At 50.7% G+C, this 23,868-nt stretch overlaps 2 protein-coding genes across 4 annotated transcripts in view; both read right to left on the bottom strand.

The window, feature by feature from the left end:
• The window catches only part of KCNJ3 (potassium inwardly rectifying channel subfamily J member 3), a 33,808-nt gene extending 21,979 nt beyond the window's left edge, over window positions 1-11,829 (bottom strand). The window contains exons 1-3 of one of the 2 annotated variants that reach the window (XM_077181796.1): window positions 11,648-11,829; window positions 10,656-11,610; window positions 5,927-6,143 (exon numbers count right to left, since the gene is read on the bottom strand). In XM_077181796.1, coding sequence (XP_077037911.1) covers window positions 5,927-6,143; window positions 10,656-11,333 — 895 coding nt within the window. In that variant the 5' untranslated portion in view covers window positions 11,334-11,610; window positions 11,648-11,829. Of the gene's footprint in view, window positions 1-5,926; window positions 6,144-10,655 lie in introns of both variants that reach the window. The other variant, XM_054636454.2, reaches the window with a different exon arrangement.
• A 3,505-nt stretch (window positions 11,830-15,334) lies between these two features.
• The window catches only part of GALNT13 (polypeptide N-acetylgalactosaminyltransferase 13), a 50,892-nt gene continuing 42,358 nt past the window's right edge, over window positions 15,335-23,868 (bottom strand). Inside the window, exons 13-14 of one of the 2 annotated variants that reach the window (XR_013183119.1) lie at window positions 16,947-17,480; window positions 15,335-16,827 (exon numbers count right to left, since the gene is read on the bottom strand). Coding sequence is in view for 1 of the 2 variants with exons in the window: in XM_077181794.1 (XP_077037909.1) it covers window positions 17,340-17,480 (141 nt within the window). In the remaining variant the exon portion in view is untranslated. Of the gene's footprint in view, window positions 17,481-23,868 lie in introns of both variants that reach the window. The other variant, XM_077181794.1, reaches the window with a different exon arrangement.

Here is a 23,868-nt window from a genome sequence, read left to right as displayed (position 1 = left end):
CCTTTAATCAGCAAATCACGGGAAGAGGTTTCCAAAATAAATTCAATGAGTTTGGAAAACGGATGCACAAACCATTCCTGCAGGGTTTTGTCTGCTTCAGATTCCTATTAATGGCTCATTTTTTCAGGAATTTTAGCAGCTTATCAATAAATTGCAGGATAACACAAAATTCTAAAGGGTTACATAATCCCAAACACATCCAGAGGCAAATCCCAGCAGGAAAATCCAGGATGAAAGTCAAATTCTGCACAGGAACGGCACCAGGAAGGCTCTGCTGACAAAGGAGCTTCCAATTCTCCATGCCAACAATGGGAAAGGAGGACAAAAGGTTTGGGAAATAAACCCTTGGGATGTTCTTCCCAATTCCAGTTTATCCTAGTAATTGTAGGGTGGAATGGGATATCCAAATATCCAAAATGTAGGGGTGGAAGAGATATCCAAAAAAACCTGGAATGATCAGCACTGACCCTCAGGAATTGTCACCAGCTCCATTGGAGCATCTCCACTGGGAAAGGCTCCAAAACCTGGGAACAATCCCAGTGCAGAGTGGGGCTCCTCCAGCTCCTGGGGGCTGGCAGCAACTCAGGGCACTCCCCATGCAGGAATTTGAGGTCATGGAACCATGGAATGGTTTGGGTTGGAAGGGACCTAAAATCCCATCCCATCCCATCCCATCCCATCCCATCCCATCCCATCCCATCCCATCCCATCCCCAACGCTTCCCACTGTCCCAGGCTGCTCCAGCCTGGCCCTGGGCACTGCCAGGGATCCAGGGCTCCCTTCTCCCTTTGCCCATGGGTGATCCCAGAGAGCTCCTTTCCCTCTTCCCTTTTTCCTTTTCCCTTCCCCTTTCCTTTTCCTTTCCCTTTTTTCTTTCCTTTTCCCTGGATCCCACAGCTGCTCTGGGAATTCCAGCCCAGCCCTCCCCACCCTCCCAGCCAGGAATTCCTTCACCCCAATATCCATCTAAATATTCCCACCTTTAGTTCAAACCATCCCAAGGAATCACCTCCACCATCATAGGCCGGGACCCCTCCTAAAAAATCCCAGAGGAGACACTTCCCTAAACCAGGGAGGAATTCCAGGAAGCTCCCAGGGAATTCAGGAAGGACCAGGAGCTCCCAAGGAATTCCAGAAAGAATCAGGAGCTCTCAGGGAACTCCAGGAAGGAGCAGGAGCTCCCAGGGAATTCAGGAAGGATCAGGAGCTCTCAGGGAACTCCAGAAAGGATCAGGAGCTCTCAGGGAACTCCAGAAAGGATCAGGAGCTCTCAGGGAATGCCAGGAAGGTTCAGGAGCTCCCATGGAATTTCAGGAAGGAGCAGGAGCTCTCAGGGAATCCAGAAAGGATCAGGAGCTCTCAGGGAACTCCAGGAAGGTTCAGGAGCTCTCAAGGAATTCCAGAAAGGATCAGGAGCTCTCAGGGAATTTCAGGAAGGATCAGGAGCTCCCAAGGAATTCCAGAAAGGATCAGGAGCTCTCAGGGAACTCCAGGAAGGTTCAGGAGCTCCCAGGGAATTCCAGAAAGGATCAGGAGCTCTCAGGGAACTCCAGGAAGGTTCAGGAGCTCCCAGGGAATTGGCTGGATCCACTTCCCACATATTTTCCTCCAAATATTTTCCTCCCAACAGCCCAAAGCCTGGGACCAGCGAGTGTAAGGACAGCAGGAAGGGATGTGGATGTTTCCCAAAATTCCAGTTGCACTGGGGAGCAGCACATGAGCTCCATCCAGGCAGGATGAAACTGTCTGGATCCCGTGTCAGAAATGGGAATTTCCATCAGGCAGGTGGCACTGAGCAGCAGGAATCTCCCCAAACCCCTCCAGTGCCTCTGCACCCAGATTTATTGGGAATATTTCCTCATTGGCCAAACCCCCCAGGGCTGGAGCTGATCAAAGGCAAGGATTAAAGCAGGGAAAGGAAAAAAAAAACTCCTCCCAAGCTGGAGCCAGCCAGGAGGCTGCAAATCCACAGGAAAAGAGAGAGGGGCCTCAAACCATGGATACTCCCATTCCTAAATCCCTGATTATGGTCAATATTGGAGGCAGAAACACCCAGCACTTCTGACCCTGGCTGTAACCTGGGAGGGGTTTGCAGCACAGGGAGAAGGGGGAGGAATGGAATGGGGATAACCTGGGAAATGGGAAGGAAACAGGATCTTTATATGATTAAAGGAGGAATGGAATGGGAATGACCTGGGAAATGGGAAGGAAATGGGATCCTTCAGTGATTAAAGGAAGGAAAGTTAACAGGAAAAAATTCCTCACAAGCACCTGCTGGAGCCAACCTGGAGGCTCCAAATCCACAGCAAAGCCAACTCAAACCATGGATACTCACATTCCTAAATCCCTGTTTATGGTCAATATTGGAAGAAGAAACACCCAGCACTTCTGATCCTGGCTGTAACCTGGGAGGGATTTGCAGCACAGGGAGAAGGGAGAGGAATGGAATGGGGATGACCTGGGAAAATGGAAGGAAACGGGATCCTTCCATGATTAAAGGAGGAATGGAATGGGAATGACCTGGGAAAATGGAAGGAAACAGGATCCTTCCATGATTAAAGGAAGGAAAGTTAACAGGAAAAAATTCCTCACAAGCACCTGCTGGAGCCAACCTGGAGGCTCCAAATCCACAGCAAAGCCAACTCAAACCATGGACATTTGGATTCCTAAATCCTTGATTATTAGAAATAATGTAAAATGGAAAGGGAGAAACACATCCCTGAATGCTGGTCCTGCCAGTGCCTTTAATTCCCTTTAATTCCCATCTCTTATCCCACCCCTGAAGTGACCAAGGCCAGGCTGACCTCATGGATCATCTGCTCCAACCTTTCCTGCCCACAGCAGGGTCTGGACAAGGTGCTCCAGCTGAATTCCCTCCAAATTATTCCACAAAGAGAGAAAAAAAAATGGGATTTGTAAATTTTTCAGCTTTTTACAGGTCCTGTCAAAGCTGAGGCTGAACCTTCATCCCAGGCCTTCATCCCAGCTCCAGGGTCACATTCCCAGTACCACACTCAGCCTCTCCAAATCCCCAAATTAATACCATTTTTCCCTTCCCAGAGGTATCCAGGGATGTGGCCCATAGAAAATGCATCCCGTTATTCCCAATATTTAATGCCCATTTATGTGCAAGGATGGCAGAGTTTGCTCATGGATCACTGCAGGTTCCCACAGGAAAACCTCTGCTTTTCCAGAGCTTTGGGCTGCCAGGGGAAGGATGGGAGGGGAAATGCAGCATTTGCTGGGAAAAGCCTGGAACCGAGAGGAGAATCTGGGATTTCTGCAGGGTTTAAACCCACAGGGGTGTCCCCTCTTCCCTAAAAACACCAGCATCCCTGGATGAGCTCTCCCATCCCTCAAACCCAGCCCTGCCCTCTCCTCCTCCTCCTCCCTTTGCTCCCTCTGGGAGATTTTCCCAACCCTTTCATTCCCTCCTGTGTTATCCAGATCCAGCACATTTTGCTCTATTTTGCCCAATTTTCAGCTCAGCTCCCAAAAGTAGGTCACAACATTTGGAACCTTATCCCAGTTATGCTTTAAAGACTCAGAAATTGCCTTTTTTTTTTTTTTTTTTTTTTTTTTTTTTGCCCATTCCCTGTATAATTTCCAGGTTAATAATATTTCCCAAAACAAAGCCGGGGTTTAAAATTCCAAGAGTTATTTACAAAAGAGCTTTTCTTCCCTCATTTTGTTTGGAATTAATTTTTTGAGGAATTAAAACAAGGTCTGGTCTGCAGGTCAGGCCTGGAAGTTTTCCATGAGCTTTTCCAGGGAATTTTTATGGCAATATCACAAATTTTTTAGGGAAATAGCAGGGAGTTTAGAGGGAAATATCAAGGAGACTTTAGGGAAGTGCAAGGGGGATTTAGGGAAATATCAGAGAGTTTTTAGGGAAGTATCCAGGAGTTCTGGGAAAATATCAGGAAGTCTTTATGAAAATATCAGGGTTTTTTTTTTAGGGAAGTATCAAGGAGTTTTCAGGGAAATACCAGGAGGTTTTTAAGGAAGTATCAGGAAATTTTTAGGGAAATATCAGGGCGGTTCAGGGGAAATCTCAGGGAGTTTTAGGGAAATATCAGGGGGGTTTTATGGAAATATCAGGAATTTTTTTTGAGAAATATCAGTTTTTTAGGGAAACATCAGGGAGTTTTTTAGGGAAATGTCAGGAATTTTTCATAGAGACATCAGGGAGTCTTTATGAAAACACCAAGGAGTTTTTAGAGGAATTTCAAAGAGATTTTAGGGAACTATCAGGGGGTTGGTAGGCAAAGATCTGGGGTTTTTAGGGAAGTATCTGGGGGGTTTTAGGGAAACATCAGGGAGTTTTTAGAGGAATATCAAGGAGTTTTTAGGGAAGCATACAGAGGGTTCACCTCCCTCTCTCTGGGCTCTGGTCTCCTGTCCTGGGGGAGCAGGGTGGGAATACTGGGACTCCACAACACGGCCCCAGATGGATCAAAGGTACCCTGGACATTCCCTGTCCTGGACATTCCCTGTGCCTGGCAGCAGCTGGGAAATGCAGGAGCACCACATCCCAGCCAGGAGCTCCACATCCCCAACCCCACATCCTGGGAGAGCCCCAAAATCCATCCCCTTGGAGAGACCTCAGCACCAAAATCAATGCCCTGGAGAGAGCCCCAAAATCCATCCCCTTGGAGAGAGCCCCAGTGCCAAAATCCATCCCCCTGGAGAGCAAAAAAATCCATCTCGTTGGAGAGAGCACCAAAATCCATCCTCAGAGCACCAGTGCCAAAATCCCTCCACCTGCAGAGCACCAAAATCCATCTCCAGAGCACCAGTGCCAAAATCCATCCCCTGGAGAGAGCCCCAAAATTCATTACCCTGGAGAGAACCCCAAAAATCCATCCCCCTGGAGAGAGCCCAGCACCAAAATCCATCCCCTTGGAGAGAACCCCAGTGCCAAAATCCATCTCCTTGGAGAGAGCCCCAAAATCCATCTCCTCTGAGAGAACACCAAAATCCATCCCCAGAGCACCAGTGCCAAAATCCATCCTCTTGGAGAGAGCCCCAAAATCCATCCTCTTGGACAGAGCACCAGTGCCAAAATGCATCCCCCTGGAGAGAGCCCCAAAATTCATTACCCGGAGAGAACCCCAAAAATCCATCCCCCTGGAGAGAACCCAGCACCAAAATCCATCTCCTTTGAGAGAACACCAAAATCCATCTCTTTGGAGAGAGCCCCAAAATCCATCCCTTGGAGAGAGCCCCAAAATCCATCTCCTTGGAGAGAGCCCCAAAATCCATCCCCTTGGAGAGAGCCCCAAAATCCATCCCCTTGGAGAGAGCCCCAAAATCCATCCCCTTGGAGAGAGCCCCAAAATCCATCTCCTTTGAGAGAGCCCCAAAATCCATCCCCTTGGAGAGAGCCCCAGTGCCAAAATCCATCTCCTTGGAGAGAGCCCCAAAATCCATCCTCTTGGAGAGAACCCCAAAATCCATCCCCCTGGAGAGAGCCCCAGTGCCAAAATCCATCCCCCTGGAGAGCAAAAAAATCCATCTCGTTGGAGAGAGCACCAAAATCCATCCCCTGGAGAGAGCCCCAAAATTCATTACCCTGGAGAGAACCCCAAAAATCCATCCCCCTGGAGAGAGCCCAGCACCAAAATCCATCTCCTCTGAGAGAACACCAAAATCCAACTCCTTTGAGAGAGCCCTAGCACCAAAATCCATCTCCTTGGAGAGAGCCCCAAAATCCATCTCCTTGGAGAGAGCCCCAAAATCATCCCCCTGGAGAGAGCCCCAGTGCCAAAATCCATCCCTCTGGAGAGACACCCCAACACCAACACCCCTCTGCAGCAAAGCCCAGCTCCAGCTGCCCCCCAGCTCTCCAGCCATGCCAGGAGCCAGGGGAACCCCGAGTTGTGCGGGTCCAGCAGGGAACCCCAGCCAGGCCGGGCGCACTCACCCGTGGTCTCCACGATGCCCTCGAGGATGACGACGATCTCGAACTGCTCCGTGTGCATGCTGCGCTGGGACAGGTCGTAGAAGGGGCTCTTGGAGTCGATGACGTGGCAGATGGTCAGGGGGGACACCAGGAAGAGCTGGTCAGCCCCCGTGCTGAAGCCCACGTCCAGCTCCAGCTGGTCCAGGGGCAGGAATTCTCCCTCCGGGGTCTGCCGGGACTGCGGGGGACAAGGAGGGGACATGGGAGCTGCTGGGAGTGCCCAGGGGAGCTGGGACAGGGCTTGGGGCAGCCTGGGAGAGCAGAGTCCTGCACATGGGATGGGATCGAGAGCCCTTCCTGCCTGAACGTTCCAGGATTCCGGGATTTCACCAGGTGGAATCGGGAGTTTGGGGATACCCAGGGAAATGGGGTGAGCTTCAGGGGGAGGGAAGGAAACAGTGCAATCCCAGAAAGTCCGGGTTGGAAAAGGCCTCCAAGATCAATTCCCAACCATTCCCAGCACTGCCCCAGGTCCCCAGGTGCCACATCCATGGCTTTACAATCCCTGCAGGAATGGGGCTCCATCCATGGCTCTGCAATCCCTGCAGGAATGGGGCTCCATCCATGGCTCTGCAATCCCTGCAGGAATGGGGCTGCATCCATGGCTTTACAATCCCTGCAGGAATGGGGCTCCATCCCAGGCTCCTCAATCCCTGCAGGAATGGGGCTCCATCCCAGGCTTTACAATCCCTGCAGGAATGGGGCTCCATCCCAGGCTCTGCAATCCCTGCAGGAATGGGGCTCCATCCCAGGTTCCACAATCCCTGCAGGAATGGGGCTCCATCCATGGCTTTACAATCCCTGCAGGAATGGGGCTCCATCCCAGGCTTTACAATCCCTGCAGGAATGGGGCTCCATCCCAGGTTCCACAATCCCTGCAGGAATGGGGCTCCATCCATGGCTTTACAATCCCTGCAGGAATGGGGCTCCATCCATGGCTTTACAAACCCTGCAGGAATGGGGCCCCACCCCTGCCCTGGGCAGCTGTGCCAGTGCCTGACCTTCCTTTCCCTTCCCATGGATAAATCTTTCCTAATATGCAATATTAGGAAATATTAGGAATATTAGCAAATACCTTTCCCAGCTGCAGGTTAAATTCCCACAGCACCAGCGCTGCCCTCCCTGTCCCTGTTATTCCCAGGGATCCAGCACATCCCTCCCAGCCCTGCTGTGGGACAGCTGCAGGGATCCAGGTGTTCCCAGATCCAGCTGGGATTGCACACACTCCCAGCTGCTCCCAGGGAATTCAGATGGAATTCCAGAGCTCAAATCCAGAGAAACCAAGTTTAATTTTACACCTCCCCAAGCCCCGGGAAGAATCCAACCCCAGGCAATTCCAGAGGGAACATTTTGCTAAGGAATGAACCCAGAGCAACTCCTTTGCTCCAACTGATGAGGGAGGAAAAGCTCAGGAATTCTGAGTGACATCCGAGCTCCTTCGGATCCCAAAAATCCATCCCAAAACTCCTATTACATCCAAAGAGGCTTGGCACAGATTTCCCACTTTGAGGCTGTGGGGTTGCTTTTGCTCCTGGCCTGAGCTCAGCAGGAAAAATGAAGGAATATTTCCCTATGGACTGGGATTGCCAGTTCCCCCCAGCTCTGCAGGAAAAGCACCTTTTCCATAACAAAAACCCTTCCCAAAGGAGACCTGACCCCGGGGGCTGGCACAGGTGGGAGCCAGCCTGGCAGGAGCTCTGGGAGGAATTCCTGAATTCCTGAATTCCACATCCCTGTGCCCCAAAGCTGGGAACACCGGCCAGGCCTGGCTCTCCCTGCTGCAGCCCTGGCTCCTCTTTGTTCCTCCTTTTCCCTCCTTGTTTTCCAATTTATTGGTTTTCTTCCCCCTCCCCCCCCCTTTTTCCTTTTCTCCCCTTCCCCTTCTTTTTTGTTTTCCTTTTCCCTTTTTTCCTTTTATTTCCTTTTCATTTTTTCCCTTTATTTTCCCTTTCCCTCATTTTTTTTTAGTTTTCCTCTTATTCTCCCCCTTGTGGGTCCCTTTTATTTTCCCTTTCTCCTCTACATCCCTTTTTCTTTTATTACATTTTTTGTATTTTTTTACCCTTTCCCCCTTTTATTTTCCCATGCCTTTTATTTTCCTTTTTTCTTTGATTTTTTCCTTTTATTTCCCTTTTTCCCCTTTTTATTTTTCCTCTTATTTTCCCTTCCATTTTCCTTTCCCCTGCTTTTTTCATTTTACTTTTCCCTTTTATTTTGCTCTTCCCCCATTTTTTCCTTCTAATTATCCCTTTTTCCATTTTTCCCCCTTCCTTTTTTTTTTTCCCCAGGAGGCCTGGCCTGGCTCTGCTTCCCTTCCAAGCACAAACCTTTCTTTTCCCATAATTCAAATCCAGGCAATTCTTTTGGAGCCACACTAAGTTTAAATCTCCATCTTTTAAAATTTGTCCTCTGGGACTTCCAGAGCCCAAAAAAAAAAGAGCAATTTTCAAATGCTGAACTGGAAATTACTCATTTTTGATCTTTTATAGCTTGAAACATATGAAATTATTTAAATATATTGATACAGTATGCAAATATATATTTACACATTATTAAATACTTTAAAATAAACTGTATGAATTATATATTGTTAAATATAAATATTTATGATTGCATATTACATAAATCCACGCTATTATGTTTTAATGCTATTTTATACATTTATCCTTATAAATAATATTTATAAATAATATCTATAATATTTATAAATCATATTCCATCATTTTAAAGGTATTAAAGGGTTATTTGGGGAGATTTTTAGGAATTCTTTCCCTCTTTGAGGCACAGACTCCCTCAAGGTTCAGGGGACCCCAACACTGGGCCAGTCCTGATCCTGAAATCACACGGGAAACAGGGATTTGGGAGAACAGGACACGGGGATTTGGGAGAGCAGGACATGGGACACTCATCCCAAGGACAGGACATCCCCATTCCCTACAGGATAGCCTAAATCCCTGCAGGACACCCCCAATCCCTGAAGGATATCCTAAATCCCACCAGGACACCCTAAATCCCTGCAGGACACCCTTCCAATGGAAACAGCACCCACATTCCCTGCAGGACACCCCACCCCAAGGACAGGACACCCATCCCAAGGACAGGACACCCATCCCAAGGACGGGACACCCCATTCCCTGCAGGACACCCTATTCCCTGGAGGACATTGCCCCGAAGGACAGGATACCTCAACTCCTTGCAGGACACCCCATTCCCTGAAGGACACCCCCATTCCTTGTAGGACACCCATCCCAAGGACAGGACAGGACTCCCCATTCCCTGCAGGACACCCATCCCAAGGACAGGACTCCCCATTCCCTGCCCAGCCCCCCTGCAGGTATCCCGATTCCCGGGGGTCCCTGTGGGATGCTCCGCGTGCACCAAACCCCCCCCGAGCCGGCTCCTTCCTCCCACCGGCTCCATCCCCATCCCCATTCCCCATTCCCGACTCCCATTCCCGATCCCCTCTGGATCCGCGGCCGCCGGGCGAGCCTCGGACCAGCGCTGGCTCTCCCAGCCCTCCGGGGCCAGGGATGCTCCGGAGCCAGGGATGCTCCAGCTTTAACCCTGGCACTCCGCTTTCCTTGGAGCTCACGTCAATAAAGTTCAGCCTGCCCAAAAAGCTCTGGATTATGCCCGGAGCTTTCTCCTTCCCGGCTCACGGAAGGCTCGGAGCTATAAAGGATTTGATTTCCTTGTCAGGGAAACGGAGCATTTTATAGGAATCTATAAATACCCATCCCAATCCTGCGCTGAATGTAGGAATTATCTCCGAGGAGGCTGGGAATGCGCTGCTGATGGCTGAGCCCGCAGCCCGAGGCTCCAGGAGATGTTCCCTGCGCCAGGAAAACAGGGCAGGGATGCTGGGACAGCGGCAGGACCCAAAACACGATCTGGGATCAGCCAGTCCGACCCCCGGCCACAGGCAGGGCCACATTCCATGGACCGGGCTGCTCCAAGCCCCCGGGACGAGGGGACAACCACGGGCAGGAGCAAGGGACCTCCAAGGGACACGGAGAGGGGCTGGGATGTCCCCGGGGAAGCGGCAGTGGGGCCACGGTTCTGTCACAGAACCATGGAATTTAGGTGGGAAAAGCCCTCCAGGACCACGGAGTCCAATCATCCCCAGCACTGCCAAAACCCTCACAGAATTACTGAGGTTGGAAAAGCCCCCCAGGACCATGGAATCCAACCATTCCCAGCAGTACCTGGGCCTCCATGGAATTACTGAGGTTGGAAAAGCCCCCCCAAGACCAAGGAATCCAACAATTCCCAGCACTGCCAGGGAACCCATGAAATCATTGAGGATGGAAAAGCCACCCAAGGCCATGGAACCCAACCATACCCAGCACTTCCTGAGCCTCCATGGAATTACTGAGGCTGGAAAAGCCACCCAGGACCATGGAATCCAACCATTCCCAGCACTCCCAAGGCCCTCACGGAATTACTGAGTTTGGAAAAGCCCTCCAAGGCCATCAAGTCCAACCATCCCAACCATGCCCAGCACTGCCAGGGCCCCCACGGAATTACTGAGGCTGGAAAAGCCACCCAAGACCATCGAGTCCAACCACCCCAACCATTCCCAGCACTACCAAGACTCCCACATCCCCAGGCGCCACCTCCACGTGGGATGGGGACTCCCCCACTGCCCCGGGCACCTTTCCAGGAGGGAATTTCCCCCCGGAGCACCCACCTTGAGCAGCTTGCAGCGGATCTGGGCGGACACCATGTGGCTGTTGCGGAGGTTGCCCACGCGGAACATGAGCGTGAGCTTTCCGTCGCGCATGGAGATGGCGGCGTGCTCGCTGAACATCAGCGTCTCCGCCCTCTTCTTGGGCTGGGACATCTTGATGAACATGCAGCCGATCAGGAAGGCGTCCACGATGGAGCCCAGGATGGACTGGAAGAGGAAGAGGATGATGCCCTCGGGGCACTTGTCGGTGATGTAGCGGTAGCCGTAGCCGATGGTGGCCTCGGTCTCGATGAAGAAGAGGAAGGCGGAGGGGAAGTTGTACACGTTGGCCACGCACGGGGTGTAGCTGTCGTCGTGCGCCTTGTTGAGGTCCCCGCGCATGTAGGCGATCACCCACCACATGGAGGCCATGAAGAGCCAGGCCACGGTGTAGGTGAGGATGAAGATGAACAGGTTCCAGCGCCACTTGAGGTCCACCAGCGTGGTGAAGAGGTCGGACAGGTAGCGGCTGGTCTCGCCGCCCAGGTTGCCGTGCTGCACGTTGCAGCGCCCGTTCTTGTCCACGAAGCGCTGGCGCTTCCCGCGCGGGGCGCTGCGCGGGGGCGGGAGGCCTCCGCCGCTGGCCGAGGTGCTCACCACCTGGTACTCATCGCCCAGCTTGCGCCGCAGCGCCGACATGCTCCGCGCAGCCCCGCGCAGCGCCGCGCAGCCCGCACGGTCCGCGCAGCTCCGCACAGCCGGCAAAACCCGCGCAGCCACCGACACCGACACCCCGCGCAGCCACCGACACCGACACCCCGCGCAGCCGGAAAGATCCGCACAGCCGGCAAAACCCGCGCAGACACCGACACCGACACCCCGCGCAGCCGGAAAGATCCGCGCAGCCGGCAAAACCCGCGCAGCCACAACACCCGCACAGCTCCGCGCAGCCACAACACCCCGCTCAGCCGGCACGGTCCGCGCAGCCACCGACACCCCGCGCAGCCGGCAAGATCCGCGCAGCCACAACACCCGCGCAGCTCCGCGCAGCCCCGCTCAGCTCCGCATCCCCCGCGCAGCCCCGCGCAGCCCGCCCGGCCCCGCCGCGCCGCGGCCGCGGAGCCTCCGCCCGGCGCCGCCGCCTCCCACGCGGAGCCGCCGGCAGCGGCCCCGGGCAGGGCGGCACCGCCCCGCGCAGCGACACCCCCCGAGCACCGCCCTCCGCACCGCCCCTGGATCCCGCACCGCCCTCCGCACCGCCCCGCGCAGCGACACTCCCGACACGCCCCCCGCACCGCCCCTGGATCCCGCACCGCCCCTGGATCCCGCACCCCCCGTGCCCCTGCGCGCCTCAGCGACCCCGCGCACACCCCGCCCTCCGCAGCCTCGGTGCGCTCCGCATCTTCATCCTCAGCATCCTTCGCTTCCCCCGGCATCATCCTCCTCCTCCTCCGCATCTTCCTCTCTCCCCAGCATCCTCCCCCGGGCCTCCATCCCTCCTCCTCCCTCGGAGCGGCTCCAGCTCCCACGGAACCAACCAGGAGGGGCCGAGGAGGTCGGGCACTTCTATTCTATTCTATTCTATTCTATTCTATTCTATTCTATTCTATTCTATTCTATTCTATTAATTTATTTTTGTTTTCTATTCCATTTTAATTCTTATTCTTCCTTCTATTCTATTCTATTAATTTATTTTTGTTTTCTATTCCATTTTAATTCTTATTCTTCCTTCTATTCTATTCCATTCTATTCTATTCTATTCCATTCCATTCCATTCTACTCCATCCCATCCCATTTTTACCTTCATTACATTTGATTTTAAGTTTTTGAGCTGTTTAGATCCCCACAGCAGCCAGGCAGCACTGCAGGACACAGAGGGGACACAGCCCCTTCCACCTGGGAAGAATTCCCCTGAGAGAAGCCACAGAGCTCAGCCCTGATCCAGGACCGGTGGGAAGCAGGAAACCAGCCCCAAAATGTGGATAAATCCAGGGAATCACGGAGCAGTTTGGGTGGGAAGGGGGCTGCTGATGCTCCAAAGGGCCAGGCTGGATCCAAGGGTGCTCCTCACCACTCCTGCTCCAGGACTGCTGCCAGCAGCTCCAGAAAAAACTCGGATCGGCAGCTTTGACCATGGGATAAAGCCCAGCCACACCTCATATTTTAACCATTATCCCTTCACCTTCCTCAGAACAGATTCCCAAGGATTTTTTCTGGCCACTGCATTTCTATTCTAGCTTTTTTTTTTTCTTTTTGCCAGAAAATTAATTTAGTTTTCTCACTTTTCTGTTTTCTATTCTATTCTATATTTCTATTCAACTTCTCCTGTTCCCCAGCCTTTTTTCCTGTGATTGACACAATGCCTGTTAATTTTCCCACCCAATTAAAGGAAATTTTGCATGGAATTCATCCCAAACTCTGGCCATGCTGCCAGAACCCTCCTGGCTCACAGACCCAGCAGCCTTGCCAGCTTCCCCTCTCCTATTTCTCCTTCCTCTATCCCTCCTGTTTTCCCAGAGGCCTCTCCCTGAGCTGGAATTGGGCAAAGATTCCCTGTGATCCATCCCAATGTGACAGTGACAATCCAAAGGGAGCCATTCCCTGTAATTACTGCAATTAAAATCCTCCTTGCTTTTAGGGGCATGAGCAGATTCCCAGCACTGCCAGCATGCTCTGCCAGCCAGGGTGGGATGAGGGAATAGTGGCAGTGGGGAAGGAGTGGTGGACATGGAACAGCGTCCCCCAGAGGGTCCTGGGGACAGGAGGCTGCTCCAGGCAGCCCTGGCAGAGCCGTTCCCCTGGAATGATGGAATTCCCAGCTGATCCTGCCATGGCAGGGACATTTCCACCATCCCAGGCTGCTCCATCCTGGCCTTGGGCACTGCCAGGGATCCAGGGGCAGCCCCAGCTGCTCTGGCAATCCCAGCCCAGCCAGGAATTCCCAATTCCCAGTGTCCCATCCATCCCTGCCCTCTGGCACTGGGAGCCATTCCCTGGCTCCTGTCCCTCCATCCCTTGTCCCCAGTCCCTCTCCAGCTCTCCTGGAGCCCCTTCAGGCCCTGCCAGGGGCTCTGAGCTCTGCCTGGATCCTTCCCTTCTCCAGGGGAACATTCCCAGCTCTCCCAGCCTGGCTCCATGGCTCCTCTGGACTCTCCAGCAGCTCCACGTCCTCCCTGTGCCGATTATCCCACAAACCCAACCTTCCCCTGCCTGCTGCCATCCCAGCTTTCCCATCCCTGGCCCGAGGTTTGTGTTTAGATCCATTTAAACTCACCTGGGCAGGAGCTCCCTCTGGGGCTCCTTTCCCTGTAATTCCATTTCTTACCTGCAATTCCCTGATTTCAGCACCTGGAGGCTTTCCCAGGCTTTAGCTGATGTGGGGACGATGACAAATGAAATGATGAAATTCATGATGTGTTCCCTGAATGAACAGATACATTCCCAAACCTGTCTCTGCCAATCCCACTGCTTGGATGTGGATCTGAGGGCAGATCCTGCTGTTTTTCCTTGGAAAAATCATTTCCAGTTTGAAATGGGAGTTGGAGCAGGCAGTCACGGCACCAGCACCAGGATATTCCTGACCTAAAAAATATCCTAATATCCCTCTGGATGAATCCCTAAATCCCTTAAATAAATCCCAAAAAAAAAGGGATAAATCAGATTTCCAGGGAAATGAGATGGAGGTTGGTTCCCTCTCTGTAATTTTCTGTCAATCCTAATTATTAACATTTCTGAGAAATTCCAAAAAAAAAGGGGAAATACCTCCATGCCTGCATTCATCCCTCCCAAAGGGATTATTGGGTGATTCATTCCCAGGCTCCGCAGCCCATCATTAACAGGAACAGTTAATTACCTCTAAAGGCTTTAATTACCAGCAGGGGAGGCTGGGCCGCACCAGGGTTTGGTGTCACCTGCAGCTCCAACCCCCCAGACACCTGCAGGGACAACCTGGAGCAGGGAATTACTGAGAAAAGGGATTTTAGTTGGGCTTTTTCCATGGTTTTTGGACAAGGAAGCAACTCTGGATGTGGGGAATCTCATTAAATGAGTCGTTAATTAGTCCTTTTGTGATTTGGTTGATTGAAGGGCACTGCAGCAGTGTAGGATGAATTACAGAATTATGTATTAATATAGAAATTCTATTTATAAAATCCTGGTTTTGTGAACAGCTCCAGCTCTGATGTCAAGGAGCCTTGGGAAGGGACAGGGCAGCGTTTGTTGGGAATGTGGAGCTGTCCCCCTCTGGAGCCAGGGGTGCTCCACAGGGAGGTGGCACCGCCCTGTCCCTGTCCCCAGCTCATTCCCCACCTCCTCCTTCCCACCCCAGAACCCACCCAGGGCCAAAGCCCTCAGGAAGGAGGTGAAATAAATAATGGATTCCTCTTCTCCTGCGTGGAAATTCCTGTTTAAACTTCATCCTGACGTTTTCCTGCTCTTTTTACGAAGCAGAACAGAACCTCTCCCTTTTTGGGGGATCTTTTAAACCACATTTTGTATTTTCGGAGGATGAGCAGGAGGCTAGAGATGAACCCCAAAATACAAGTTAATCCAGGATATTCCAGCTCCATGGATGCCCAGCAATCCCTGTCCCAGCTGAACTCCCTTCCTGCTTCCCCTTTAATGCTCAGTGTCCAGCAAATCTCCTCTGTCATTTACACCATCCATAAACCCCAGGATGAATCCAGAACCAGCAGAGCAGATACAGAAAATACCAGCATTTTTAATGACCCAGTGCATTTACAGAGATTTCTGGGGAATTGTGAGGGAAATCCTGGGAAACATTTCCCCACTTACCCGTGCTGGGATCCCGCTGCCCTGGGATTTCAGTCTCCTGAACCCTGGGCAGTGAGAATTCCCAAAATCCCAGCCCAGAGGGCCACAGCCGCATTGGGGTGGCTCCCACAGGAATGTCCCTGTCCCCACATGCCAGCAGGGAGCAGCTCCTGAGGGCCAGCAGCGCTTTGGGAACATTGGGAACAGCCACACCCACGCAAGGACTGAGCCCCCAAATTCCTGAAACCAGAAAGGAGCCCCTGTGATTCCAGGGAAGGCCTGGAGGCAGAGCTGGGAGCGGATCCGGGGACAGAGCTGGGTGCAGGGACTCATGGATGTGTTGGCATGGAGGGATGGAGACCCTCCGAGCTCCAGAGGTCTCAGTTTTGGTCCTTCCAGGTGTCCCCCGAGCCCCAGGTCCAGCTCCATTCCCATGGAAGGAGGGGACAGCTCCCCCCATGCCACCCTGAGGTCCCACGGGTGTCACTCCTTCCCCTCGGCATCCGCGCGTCTCCTGTGGCCTCATCTCTTGGAATTCCTGCTGAGGTGCACTCTTGGCCTGGTTCTCCCAACACTGGGTCCTGTTTTATCCCAGCACAACCCAGGACGCTCTGGTGCTGTTGAATCCCACTGGGCACGAGAGAACAGCCGAGATCCCCCAGGATTTCCTCCAGGAGAGCCCAGCACATCCCAGCAGCTCGGACCACACCTCCCCGGATGGCTCCCAGTGCCAGCTGGGGCCACAGGGCCCTCAGGCTGGGCCACCTCTCCCTGGTGACGTGGGACAGTGACACCTCCATAGCCCAGCTTCTCCAAGGTGCCTCTGGAATCTCTGGAGTGACAGCAACGCCTCCATATCCCAACTTCTCCAAGGTCAGGTGCTGGCTCTGGAATCTCTGGAGTGACAGCAATGCCCCCATATCCCAACTTCTCCAAGGTCAGATGATGTCTCTGGAATCTCTGGAGTGACAGCAACGCCTCCCTATCCCAGCTTCTCCAAGGTCAACTGGTGCCTCTGGAGCGACAGCAAAACCTCCCCATCCCGACTTCTCCAAGGTCAGATGATGTCTCTGGAATCTCTGGAGTGACAGCAACATCTCCATATCCCAACTCCTCCCAGGTCAGCTGATACCTCTGGAATCTCTGGAGTGACAGTGATACCACCCTATCCACCTTCTCCAGGGCCAGCTGCTGCCTCTGGAGTAACAGTGACACCTCCCTATCCCAGCTTCTCCCAGGTCAGCTGATGGCTCTGGAATCTCTGGAGTGACAGCAATGCCTCCATATCCCACCTTCTCCAAGGTCAGCTGATACCTCTGGAATCTCTGGAGTGACAGCAATACCTCCCTATCCCACCTTCTCCAAGGTCAGCTGATGTCTCTGGAATCTCTGGAGTGACAGTGACACCTCCCTATCCCACCTTCTCCAAGGTCAGCTGATACCCCTGGAATCTCTGGAGTAACAGCGACACCTCCCTATCCCAGCTTCTCCAAGGTCAGATGATGTCTCTGGAGTGACAGCAATGCCTCCCTACCCCACCTTCTCCAGGGTCAGATGATGTCTCTGGAATCTCTGCAGTAACAGCAACGCCTCCCTATCCCAGCTTCTCCAAGGTTAACTGGTGCCTGTGGAGTGACGCAAAACCTCCCTATTCCAACTTCTCCAAGGTCAGATGATGTCTCTGCAGTAACAGCAATGCCTCCATATCCCAACTCCTCCCAGGTCAGCTGATGGCTCTGGAATCTCTGCAGTGACAGCAACGCCTCCCTACCCCAGCTTCTCCAGGGCCAGCTGCTGCCTCTGGGACCTGGAGCCCGCTGCCGTCGGCCCCAGCAGATCCCGGATCCCCTGGAGAGTCCCAAGGGCAGGGCGGCCCCAGGAGCCCCCGGTGACTCTGCCGGGAGCAGCGGGAGCAGCGGGATGCGGTGGGAATCACGCCGGCAGGGTCATGTTGCGCAGCAGCCACTGCTGGGCGCGGCCGCCGCCGCAGTCGCGCACGGTGGGCACCAGCCGGTCCTCGTCCGACGGCTCCGCCAGGCACTGGTTGCTGTTCAGGTGCCTCAGGGTGAGCTTCTGCAAGAGGGGGGACAGAGAATTCCTGCTGAAAACACAGCGTCCCACTGGAATTCTGCAGCCGCCATGTTTTCCGAAAAATCCCTTTGCCGGGATTTTTCTCCTGAGAAGCTGAGGCCTCAGAGGAAAAGAAAAACAAAATTATCTGCTGCTGTGGAGTGCAACAGGTGCATCTGGGATTGGGCTCATGTGGTTGTTTCTAATTCAAGGCCAATCACAGCCCAGCTGTCTCGGACTCTCTGGTCAGTCACAAGATTTTATTATCGTTCCATTCCTTTCCTTGCTAGCCTTCTGATGAAATCCTTTCTTCTATTCTTTTAGTATAGTTTTAATATATCATTTTAATATATATATAATAAAATAATCAATCGCTTCTGAAACACAGAGTCAAGATTCTCATCTCTTTCCTCATCATGGGACCCCTGTGAACACCACCACAGAATTCCACCTGGGAAATTGCAATTTCCCGGCATTCCAGGCCAGGTTTGGCCACTGGAGCAAATCTGCTGGAGCTCCAGGACAGCCCCACCACCCCTCAGGACAGCTCCAACAAACCCCTCAGCAAAGGGAAGGGAATTCCAAGGAAATCTTGTATTCCCAAGGCACAGCTGCTGGATGGAGGAGTTTGGTCTCCACAGCCATGGATACGTGGAATGTTTGGGACCAGAGCAGGAATTTTTTGTTGCTGATGGAAACGTATTTGCTCAGTATTCCACGGAAATGCTGCTGTTCCCTTCTTGGGACACCTCCTCTGATCCCACCCCATTTCTGTGGGATGGGAGAATTAGGAAGACACAAAACGAACTGGAGGGAATAAAACACCACCTTTTCCACAGGGAGAACAAATTCCCAGAGAAATCCCAGGAAGTTAAACAGGAAACTCTGTCCTTAAGTAACACCAGAGAGGTTCAGTCCCAGCTGAGCTGGGAGCGTTCCCACCACCATCCCCTGGGATTGTGCCAGGGCTTCCCCACCCTCCCAGCCAGGAATTCCCAATTCCCAATGTCCCATCCATCCCTGCCCTCTGGCACTGGGAGCCATTCCCTGGCTCCTGTCCCTCCATCCCTTGTCCCCAGTCCCTCTCCAGCTCTCCTGGAGCCCCTTCAGGCCCTGCCAGGGGCTCTGAGCTCTGCCTGGAGCCTTCCCTTCTCCAGGGGAACATTCCCAGCTCTCCCAAGAACCCTGGGAATGGGGAGCTTCAGGGTGGAAATCCTGTCTGCAGATCATCCACTGGAGCAGAGCTTGATTTTATGGCAAGGGAACAAACAGGGAAAACCAGGCTGGGCAGGAAAATCCTGGAGCTCTCAGGAAAGGAAGAATTAATCCCAAAATTCATCCCAAACAGCCCAGGCTGATGTCAAACCTTGGGATCTCCTCAGGGATAGAGGGGCTGGAATGGTGGGAGATGCTTGAGGTCTTGGGCTCACCCAGGAGGATAAATATTGATATAATATTTTTAAAAATATATAAATTAAATAAATTATAGAAAAATTATATAAATTAATATTAAATATAAGATTATAAAGAATATAAAAATAATATATTAAATAATATAGATTACTATATGTTATGTACAATATAACCAAATATAAAAAAAATAGTATAGAATACAAAATTTAAGGGACTAAAAATAGATTAAATAATATAATCTAGAATAATATAAAAGATGCGATTTATAAAATAATATACTAATAATATAGCACCCAATAATATAAAATATAGGTTAAAATAAAATAAAATAAAATAAAATAAGACTACTCCTAACTGAAGGAAAATCAGGAATTATTTTCACAAGAGTCTGATGCTCTCAGGGCTCACAAACACCATTTATGTTCATTATTTATGATATTTCTATATAATGTTATATTTACTGAAAAATACAGCGTTATGCTTATATATTACATAATAAATATATGGGTGTTTATGAGTGTAAATTTATAACTATTATAGCCCTATATATTTTAATTTTATATAGAAATAAAAAATTACAAAATAAATACACATATATATAAAAAATTAAATATATATAGATATAAAGAAAGACTTTTTCCTACTGTTCCAACTAAACTGGTGGGAAATTCCAACAAGGAATTTGGTTTTCCTACCACCCATCTCCTTGTGCTACTCCACTGAATGGGAAGAATTCCATGAAAAGTACAGGAAAAAAAAATCTATTAAAAAACCAAATTCTAGGAAAATTCTAGGAAAAGTCTGTGGATAATCCCAGGAAAAGTGGAACCTTTTTGAGAAAATATTTTGCAACTGGAATTAGTTTTATGTCCTGGAATAGGAACCAAATCTTCAGCTCCTGCAGATTGGAACAATCATGGTGACAGCAAGAGATCAAGGGAGTTTAATTCATCCAAAATCAATTAAAACTAACAATAACTAAGACTAATAATTACTAGTAACTAATAACTATTAAAAACTACAAGAGCTAACACTAAGCATCTTTTCTATCATACAGCTATAAAATCTTCTTCTGTCTTGTTTTATAGGAAAAAATCGATATGAAAAATTATATTAAATTATATGAAAATTCGATGGGAAAAACATGAGATTTTATGAAAATTCTATCAAAATTATATTAAAATTCTACAAAAAATTATATCAACATTCTATGAAAACTCCATGAAAAATTATACGAAATAACTGTATGAAAATTCTGTGAAATAATTGTATGAAAATTTTATGAAATAATTGTATGAAAATTCTATGAAATAATTGTAAGAAAATTTTATGAAATAACTGTATGAAAATTCTGTGAAATAATTGTAAGAAAATTTCATGAAATAATTGTATGAAAATTCTATGAAATAATTGTACGACAATTATATGAAAAAAGTGTTAGAAAATTATATGAAAATTCTACAAAAGATCCATGAAAATTTAATGGAAAATTCCATGGAATATCGCATGGAACGATGAAAAACTGTGTGAAAAAGCGTTTCAAAAATTCTCGTAAAATTCCCTCGAAACATTCCATGAAGATCTATGAATTCCATGAAAAACGAACAGTGGCGAAACCGCCAAAAAAAAAAAAAAAAAATTTCAAAAGTGCAAAAAATTCCACCCAAAACTAAAACAAGACAGAAACTCCACCGGGCTCCTCCAGCAGAGCCCGGAGCAGGAAGATTCCCTGGCAGTTCCTTACCACATCCCAGCTCTCCTCCCAGTCCCGACGGCCCTACAGGAAGTAATCAGTGGGGCTGGAGTAAACCTTCCTAAAGACTTCCAGGCGGGAGTAATTCCTCAGGCTCCAGGTCTGCAGGGCGCTCCCGTCGCAGGCCTCCACCGTGGGGCCCTGGGAGCCGTCCTCCACCCTGCCCAGCGTCAGGCACGACTGCGTGATGATGTGCAGGAACGTGCGCCTCTGGAAAAGCGGGAGCGGCGCGGAAAACCGGGAATTGTTCACGGAGAGCGGGATGGGAACGCGCCGGGGACAGGCGGGGATGGGCGGAGGGGAATTCGTGGGCTGGGGCTGAATCGCACACAAAATCTCCTCCCTGCTCTGGAGAGCGTTCCCATGATCCAGACTGTGGCTCCAAATCCTGTTCTCCCTGCCCTTGGATTGCTATTCCCCATTGGGAAAATCCACAGATGGCATTTTCCTAGAAATATCCCCAAACTTCCACCTTGCTTTTGAGAGCGTTCCCATGATCCAGACTGTGGCTCCCAATCCCCTTCTCCCTGCCCTTGGATTGCTGCAATTCCCTGCTGGGAAGATCCACAGATGGCGTTTTCCTAGAAATATCCCCAAACTTCCACCTTGCTTTTGACAGCATTCCCATGATCCAGACTGTGGCTCCCAATCCCCTTCTCCCTACCCTTGGATTGCTATTCCCCCTTGGGAAGATCCACAGATGGCGTTTTCCTAGCAATATCCCAAAACTTCCACCTTGCTCTTGAGAGCAATTCCCATGATCCAGATGGTGGCTCCCAATCCCCTTCTCCCTACCCTTTGATTGCTACTCCCTACTGGGAAGATCCCCAGATGGCGTTTTCCTAGAAATATCCCAAAACTTCCACCTTGCTTTTGAGAGCAATTCCCATGATCCAGAGTGCACTGTAGCTCATTCTCCCTACCCTTGGATTGCTGCAATTCCCTGCTGAGAAGACCCTCTTGCAATCCACATATTTGGGATATTTCTATCCAATTTTCTATTGGATAGAAATATCCCAAAACTTCCACCTTGCTCTTGAGAGCATTCCCATGATCCAGACCAGATTGTGGCTCCCAGTCCTGCTCCTCCAACCCCTTGGATTGGGACTACTCCCTGCTGGGAAGACCCAGGCATAGATGGGGTTTTCCTAGAAATATCCCAAAACTTCCACCTTGGTCTTGAGAGCAATTCCCATGATCCAGACTGTGGCTCCCAATCCCCTTCTCCCTACCCTTGGATTGCTATTCCCCATTGGGAAGATCCACAGATGGCGTTTTCCTAGCAATATCCCCAAACTTCCACCTTGCTTTTGAGAGCAATTCCCATGATCCAGATTGTGGCTCCCAATCCCTTTCTCCCTACCCTTGGATTGCTGCAATTCCCTACTGGGAAGATGCACAGACGGGGTTTTCCAAGAAATATCCCAAAACTTCCACCTTGCTCTTGAGAGCAATTCCCATGATCCAGAGTCCAGAGTGCACTGTAGCTCATTCTCCCTACCCTTGGATTGCTGCAATTCCCTGCTGACAAGATCCTCTTGCAATCCACAGATCCACATATTTGGGATATTCTATCCAATTTTCTATTGGATAGAAATATCCCCAAACTTCCACCTTGCTCTTGAGAGCATTCCCATGATCCAGACCAGATTGTGGCTCCCAGTCCTGCTCCTCCAACCCCTTGGATTGGGACTACTCCCTACTGGGAAGACCCAGGCATAGATGGGGTTTTCCTAGAAATATCCCAAAACTTCCACCATGCTCTTGAGAGCATTCCCATGATCCAGATGGTGGCTCCCAATCCCCTTCTCCCTGCCCCTTGATTGCTATTCCCTGCTGGAAAGATCCACAGATGGGGTTTTCCTAGAAATATCCCAAAACTTCCACCTTGCTTTTGAGAGCATTCCCATGATCCAGATTGTGGCTCCCAATCCCCTTCTCCCTACCCTTGGATTGCTGCAATTCCCTCCTGGGAAGATCCAGGCAGAGATGGGGTTTTCCCAGCAGAAATATCTCAAAACTTCCACCTTGCTTTTGAGAGCATTCCCATGGTCCAGAGTGGATTGTGGCTCCCAGTCCTGTTCTCCCTAACCTTGGATTGCTGCAATTCCCCATTGGGAAGATCCAGGCAGAGTTGGGTTTTGTTCTGCACAAATATCCCAAAATTTCCTCCCTGCTCTTGAGCCCATTCCCAAGATCCATGTTGGAACACAGCTCTCAATCCTGCCTCTCCAGCCCCTTGGATGGCTGTGATTCCTCACTGGAAAAATCTGGGCACAGATGGGGTTTTTCCTGCACAAACCACCCTAAACCCCATTTGGGAATTACCCAGTTAAAACCAGAATTCATTAAACATTTATGAGGGTTTGTTTTTGTGGTTTTTTTGGTTTTTTTCCCCACAATTCCAGCTGTTCCTTTCCAGTGCCAATTCCAGGTGGGTGAGATGAAGGGGAGCTTACACTTCTCTAAATTCTCTAAAGGTGGAATGCTCTTCCCACATCCCTCCCCCGCTCCTTTTCCATGTTTTTGGCTTGGGAATGGAAAAAGTGACATGAAGATAAAGGAGCCACTAAAAATACCAGAGCCCAGTGTCCCTAAAATGTCACTTGGAGTCACGGGCAGGGACAGCACTCCCTGTTCCCTCCTGTCCATCAGCCCTTCCAGGGAGAGCACAGGTCCATCAGTACAGGACTTGGAATTCTCTCTCTGCTGTTCACAGGATATGAAATATCCAAAGGTGGCAGATTCCCTCACATGGGGATAAACATCAGTGTGGGAATCTGAGCAGGCTTTTCTTGGTACGTGGATTCATGGGATGGTTTGGGGTGGAAAGACCTTAAATCCCATCCCATCCACCCCTGCCATGGCTGCTCCAAACCCCAGTGTCCAGCCTGGCCTGGGACACCTCCAGGGATCCAGGGACAGCCCCAGCTGCTCTGGGAATCCCAGCCCAGCCAGGAATTCCCAATTCCCAATGTCCCATCCATCCCTGCCCTCTGGCACTGGCAGCCATTCCCTGGCTCCTGTCCCTCCATCCCTTGTCCCCAGTCCCTTTCCAGCTCTCCTGGAGCCCCTTCAGGCCCTGCCAGGGGCTCTGAGGTTTTCCTGCATCCTTCCTTTCTCCAGGGGAACATTCCCAGCTCTTCCAGGCTGGCTCAGGGAGAGGGAAGCTCTGGAATGTTGGAGCAGCAGCTATGGAGAAGCTCTGAGTGAGGGCACTGCTAC

The sequence above is a fragment of the Agelaius phoeniceus genome, chromosome 7 (genome assembly GCF_051311805.1).
Source record: "Agelaius phoeniceus isolate bAgePho1 chromosome 7, bAgePho1.hap1, whole genome shotgun sequence".
Classification (NCBI taxonomy): Eukaryota; Metazoa; Chordata; class Aves; order Passeriformes; family Icteridae; genus Agelaius; species Agelaius phoeniceus.
The sequence above is the reverse complement of the archived record's forward strand: the minus strand, read 5'-3'. Positions and strand labels throughout refer to the sequence as shown.